Source organism: Tupaia chinensis, unplaced genomic scaffold (assembly GCF_000334495.1).
Source record: "Tupaia chinensis unplaced genomic scaffold, TupChi_1.0 Scaffold000407_1, whole genome shotgun sequence".
NCBI lineage: Eukaryota > Metazoa > Chordata > Mammalia > Scandentia > Tupaiidae > Tupaia > Tupaia belangeri.
In genome coordinates this window covers 1173780-1180524 of record NW_006159909.1, presented here as the reverse complement: position 1 = coordinate 1180524, position 6745 = coordinate 1173780, and the positions used below count along the sequence as shown (strand labels likewise).

General features: G+C 44.3%; 1 protein-coding gene across 1 annotated transcript in view; it reads left to right on the top strand.

The window, feature by feature from the left end:
• Positions 1-3409: 3409 nt before the first annotated feature.
• Positions 3410-6745, top strand: part of CUNH17orf75 (chromosome unknown C17orf75 homolog) — a 16388-nt gene continuing 13052 nt past the window's right edge. Inside the window, 3 exon segments of the mRNA XM_006154369.3 lie at positions 3410-3548; positions 3551-3599; positions 4272-4352. Coding sequence (XP_006154431.1) covers positions 3461-3548; positions 3551-3599; positions 4272-4352 — 218 coding nt within the window. The 5' untranslated portion in view covers positions 3410-3460.

Sequence of the window (6745 nt, the reverse complement as noted above, 5' to 3'; positions counted from 1 at the left end):
GGATGGTCACGCCGCAATCCCTTCTCCTCCATTCTCCTCTCAGGATCTTGGGCACGCACGCACACACGCCCGGCGTGAGTTTTAAGCCACCGGGTCTGGGACACGAACCGTGGCCGACTACGTGGGAGTCCAGCGACATAGCCATTACGCTAACTGCTGGTTCCCAAAAATTTTTTTAAAAATAACACCATGTGATTTTTGTACTCCAGTATCAAATACAGAGACTAGAAATCACGGCTATATTATGGTGAGGTAGATGATTTTTTTCCCATTTTACAGATGAGGACACAAGGACACAGGCTTATTTACAAACCTCCTCAAAGCCACACAGGTCATCACGGACAGAGTTGCAACCTGTGTTCAAGTTGTTCTGGCCCTAAGGTTCCATCTTGGCTAGAGACAGGACTATTTTCCTCAATATGCACCATCAGCACACCAGTCCCTAAAGCAGTTTTCAAAGGTCTGTGAAAATGATTGAGACCTAGGAAAAAGGATTCTAAAATATGCTAAGAGCCTTCCGACCAAACCAAATACCTGAAATAAATAACTGTTTAATTAAATGACTATAAAGCATAATATTAGGCCAACAAGTCATCTTTTACTCATTTTTGCAGTATTAAGAGTCTTTAAGCCAAGGCAGGCAGGTAATGTGGTGGTTAAGGTGCTGCACTCCCCTATGGTCAACCACAGTTTGAGTCCCAGACCTGGCAGCTTGCTTTCTCATTTTCCCTTTCTCTGGTGAGCACATGTGCCCTATGGCAAACTTAAAAAAAAAAAAAAAAAGTAATACTAAATAAAAATATATAAATAATTCTAAAGAAAAGAAAAAACATTTTAGTCTTATCCACTGTTCTGAGTTTCTGCTTCCCCACATGCTCCAACACAGGATATTATCAAGTTTTTTTTCTAAAGGCTTTTGTCATAGGGTGCGTGCATTCACCAGAGACAGTGAGATGAAAAGTGAGAACTTAGACCCTAGTGGGGATGGCCATGCCACAATCCCTTCTCTATTCTCCTCCCGGGACTTTGGGCACGCACACACAAGACCCGACGTGAGTTCAAGCCACTAGGTCCAGGATTCGAACTACAGGCAGCCATTTGGTAGTCCAGCGCCTTAACTACTATGCCATCTGCTGGCCCCCAAGCTTTAAATCTTTGCTTATTGGGGCCAGCAGGTGGCACTGGGCTCCCAGATGGCTGACCACAGTTCGAGGCTCGGACCCTGAGGCTTGACTTGCTCTCTCTCTCTCTCTCTCTCTGATAAGCACATATGCACTATAGCAAATTAAAAAAAACAAAAACAAAAAAACCAATACAATTAATTAAATAAATAATGTTTAAAAATCTTTGCTTATCTGCTAGGTGAAAAGTAATTATTTTCATTTGAAGTTAAGCAGTTTATTTATGTATTCCTTATTTTTATTTCTTCTCCTGCGAAGTGTCTATTTTTTAATGTATTGAGAAGTGAAAGCCCTTTATCTATTATATATGTTGCAAATATTTTTCCCCGTTGGTCATTTATGTTCTGACTTTGGGTCACACAGAGTGTGTTTTTTTTTTTTTTTTAATTATTTTGTTTAACTTTTTTTTCTTGGAGAGGTTTTTGCTATAGGGCATATGTGCTTGCCAGTAAGACAGAGAGAGACAGAGAGACAGAAAGTGAGAAATCACTCCCCAGGGGGGATGGCCATGGCGCAATCCCTTCTCCTCTTGGGATCTTGGGCACGCACACACACGCGCCTGGCGTGAGTTTAAGCCATCAAGTCCGGAACTTGAACTGTGGTTGACTACATGGGAGTCCAGCAACATAGCCATTACGTCAACTGCTGGTCCCTTATTTAACTTTTTATTTGTTTATTTTCATTTGATTAGACAGGGACAGAGAGAGAGCGAGAGCAAGAGAGAGAGAGAGTGAGAAAGCAAGCTGCCAAGTCCAGGACTCAAACCATGGTTGGCCATGTGGGAGTCCAGCACCCTTAACAACCATGGGCCACCTGCTGGCCCCAAGTGTTGGATTTTTAATGTAATTAGATTTATTATTTTTCTGTATGGCTTCTAAGTGTATTATGATGTTTAAAAAGCCCTTCTTGGCCCCGCTCTTTGGCCTGGTAGTTAAGATGGCTGAGTTCCACATGGCCATCTCAGCAATTGAGCCATACTGGGGTCGTGGTGCTGAACCACATTGGGCATGTGTGCATGCCAAAACTCTCAAAAGGAGGATGAGATGGAGGAGAAGGGGACTGAGAAGTGACCACTCCTACAGAGGTGTTTTCTCCTCTCCCTAATCCTCTCTCTCTTTCTTAATCTCTCTCTCTCTCTCTCTCTCTCGTGCACAGACACCCTCTAGTGTGCGGCACATGCACACACCTTTTTAACTTCAATAATTTAAAAAAAAATCTCCAGTCTTACTTTTCTTGGGAGAGAAGTCTTCATTTTTTATAAAAGAATAATTTATTTCATTTTTTTATTTATTTTAATTTGACCAGAGAGAGGCATGTACCCACCAGAAAGAGACAGAGAGAGAGAGAGAAAGCAAGACTCCAGGTCCAGGACTTGAACCACAGTCAGCCATATGGGAGTTCAGTGCCTTTAACCACCACACCACCTGCTGATCCCAAAGAGTTCATTTTTTTCTTTTTTTGGAGAGGTTTTTGCTATAGGGAGTGTATGCTCACCAGAAAGACAGACAGAGAGATAGAAAGCGAGAAATCACCCCCTAGGGGGGATGGGCACGCTGCAATCCCTTCTCCATTCTCCTCTCGGGATCTTGGGCACGCACCCACACACACCCGGCATGAGTTTTAAGCCACCGGGTCCGGGACGGGAATCGTGGTCGACTACGTGGGAGTCCAGTGACACAGCCATTATGCTAAGTGCTGGTCCCCATTTTTTTTTTTAAAAAAGAATTATTTTATTTTACTTTGACCAGAGAAGGGGACAGATAGAGGAGAGAGGAAAAAATGAGAAAGCAAGAGAGAAGGGGACAGATAGAGGAGAGAGGAAAAAATGAGAAAGCAAGCCACCAGATCCGGGACTCCAAACACTGTCAGCCATGTGAGAGTCTCGAGCCCTTAACCACCACTCCACCTATCAGTCCCAAAGCTTTCATTTTTAAATTCTTAGCTCTCTGATCAAACTGGAGTATATATGTGTGCATTTGCACGCAAGAAAGATAGTAGCTTCTTTCTTTCCATGTGGCTAACTACTTGAACCATATTTATAATATAATAAGACTGCTAGACGCTTTAAACAGGAGAAAAAAGAAGTGGTAAAAGGTTTTCTGTAACGGCGGACTCAGTCGAAAACCTGGTCTCAGGCAGGTTCCTGCCTGCGAACCCCGGAAAGCCAGCGGAACGCAGGTGTGCGAGGGCCGGCCGCCGGACGGGCCCGCAAGTCGAGCACTGCGCAGAAGTCGCGGAGCGGTTTGCCTGAGACACAGAGCCGCTCGAAGGCCGCCGCAATGCTCCCCTCCTTGCAGGAATCTCTGGATGGGGACGAAAAGGAGCTAGAGAGCAGCGAGGAGGGAGGCTGTGCGGAGGAGCGGAGGCTCCCCCCCCCCCCCCCAGCCACTACTGTCTCTACAGCTACTGCGGAAGCAGGTGTGGGCGCCCGAGCCCGACCTACCGGGCGGTTCCTGCGACCCCGCCCGGGCCCGCCGCCTGGCTTTGCACCCCACCCAGGCCAGCGGCTTGGCCGCTTCTAAACGCCATCTCCTCCTCCCCGAGCCCAGGTCGCTGGCCCGGAGAGCTCTCCTCGCCTCCCAGCCCCTGTGCTGGATTTTTTATGCCTAGCGCTCGCAAGCTTCTGTCCTCCTGTCCCTGTATCATCTCCGTCCCTTCCTCTCGCTCCTGGGCCTTTGGTCAGAGCAGAGGCCCACAGGCTCAATTATCCCGGCCCTTCCGGTCATCTTCCCCTTCCTCCCATTTCTGACACATCTCCACTTTCACCCTCCGGTGATCCTCTGTCCTGTGGTTTCTTTTCCCTTCCGCCTGACTTTCCTGGGTTTCGTTGTTGTTTGTTGATTCGTTCGTTTGTTTTGTTTTTAATACTTTTGGGCATTTACCTTTCCTCCATGCCTTAGGTGACCTGGAGAGAAGGGGCTCTTGTCTGCTCTACTTTATGAGTTTTCCTTATCATAAAGATAGGCATGCACTTCGACCTTGCAGCATTTTTAGTTCGCTCCTAGCCTTCCTTGCGTTTGATTGAGGCACCTAGATCCAACTTGATTTAGAGCCCATAATTGATAGGACCATCTCTTTTGTGGCTTGCAGGTTGACACAGCAACGAGGGGACAGTGATGATGGAAATTCCAGTGGCACAAATGCAGAAACTCCCTCTGGTGACGATTTCAGGTAAAAACAGCTTTACTGTCACCTAGGTTGTGTGCTTTAATTTTCCGTGTATCTCGTAGATGTCAGTGGGTACCCTATTTCCACTGCGTTTTCCCTGAGTCAAGCCATCAATTCCTCCTGTCTCCTAGCAACCTCATCCTGATTTCCTCATCAACTCACTCATTAGAGTCTGGGGCAGATCCAAATACTGATAATACTCCTGGTGATTAGCCAAAGAGAATTATTATGAGTTTCTTGATTAGAATGCTAGTAACAGTCGATATGATATTGCTATCAAAATTTTAAATCTTGGGGCCGGCAGGTGGCATGGTGGTTAAGGGCGCTGGACTCCCACCTGGCCAACCACAGTTTGCTTCCAGGACCTGGTGGCTTGTTTTCTTACTTTCTCTCTCTCTCACTCTGTTCCTCTCTGGTCCAATTAAAATGAAATAAATAAATAAAGATAAAATAATTCTTTCTTAAAAATTTAAATTCCCCCTTTGAATATTATTTAGTTGCTCCTCTGCCACATACTAAAACATATATTCCAGGACAGCAGAGAGTCTCTTGTCATTGATAGCTCCCTTCTTTGTACCTTGAATGGTCTTGGCACAGGGAGGACTTTAATACATAGTAATTAAGTGAACAAATGGTCCTTGACCCTTGATGCAACATAAGGTGTAATATAAAACTATTGTGTTCAATAACTAGATGATGGATGATTTAAGGAGTTTTTCAGGTGTCACAATAGTATTGTGGTGGAGCTGGCAGGTCAGTTGTGGTGTTTAAAGGTGCTGAATTCCATGGTACGAATCCCAGACCTCATAGCTTGCTTTCTCGCTTTCTCTTAATGTCTCTCCCTGGTTGAATTAAAATATAATAAATAAATAAATAAAATAGTATTGTGGTTATATACACAGATAGATAGATAGATTTAGCTATGTAATTACATATCTTTAACTGTATATCTCAAGTCTTTATCATTTAGAGATACATAGTGAAAACTTTATGGATAAATAGTATAATGCCTGGGATTTGCTTCAAAATAATTTGGGAGGTAGAGGGGCAGGGGGACGGCATGAGGGTACAGATGAAATAAAATTGGCCATGAATTTATAGTCATTGAAGCTGAGTAGTGACGGACTGGCTCCGTGACCTGCTGGCGAAGGCAGCTGGGTCCTACTTGGCCTACCCTGTAGTTCAAGTTCAGGACTTGGTGGCTGGTTAAACATGCTGGGTGCCTGTGCATGTATGCTCAAAATCCTGACAGAAGAGAGAGAAGGAGGAGATGGCAGTGCTGGATGACCATTCCTTTTGGAAGGTGCTTTCTCTTCTTCCTTTCTCTGTCTCTGGCAAGTGCACGTGCCCTATAGCAATAAATAAGTAAAAATAAACATAAACAAGATGGGTGGCCAGCAGATGGCAGAGTGGTTATGTCACTGGACTCTCACATGGCCAATCATGGTTCAAGTCCTGGACCCAGTAGCTTGAAAAATCACACCAACTGCATGTGCGTGCGTGCCCAAGATCCCAGAGGAGAATGGAGGAGAAGGAATTGTGGTGTGGCCATCCCTCTTGGGGGGTGATTTCCCACTTTCCCTCTCACTGTCTCTTTCTCTCTCTACATGCCCTATAGAGAAAAGAAACTCTAAAGAAAAAATAAAATAAACTAGGTGGTAAATATGTGTGGACTCATTATATTGTTCTGTTATTTTTTAATATAGAAATTATTTTTCTTTTTTAAAAGACTTATTTGTTTAACTTTATTTATTATTATATTATTATTTTAACTTTATTTATTTATTTTAATTTGACTGGAGAGGGACAATGAGGGAGGAGGGAGTGAGAAACCAAGCCGCCAGGTCCAGCACACTTAACCACCATGCCACTTGCAACCCCATTATTATTATTATTATTATTTATTTTTATTTTTTGAGAGGCTTTTTCTACAGGGCGTGTGCGCTCACCATAAAGACAGAGAGAAACAGCGAGACAGAAAGTGAGAAATCACCCCCCAGGAGGATTGGCCATGCCGCAATCCCTTCTCCATTCTCCTCTCAGGATCTTGGGCACACACTCACACAGGTCTGGCATGAGTTTAAGCCACCGGGTCCAGGACTCGAACCGCGGTCAACTACATGGGAGTCCAGCAACATAGCCATTACACTAACTGCTGGTCCCATTATTATTATTTTTAATTTGACCAGAGAGAGACAGAAAGTGAGAAAGCAAGCCACCGGGTCTGGGATGCGAACTACATTCATCCATGTGGAAGTCCATTACCTTAACCACCATGCCACTTTTTAGCCCCTGTTCTTTACTTTTTATATGTTTGAAAATTTCCATCATATAAAAGACCTTGAGAGGTACTGGGTACATACTTTTTTTTTTTTTTTTTTTTTTCTGAGAGGGTG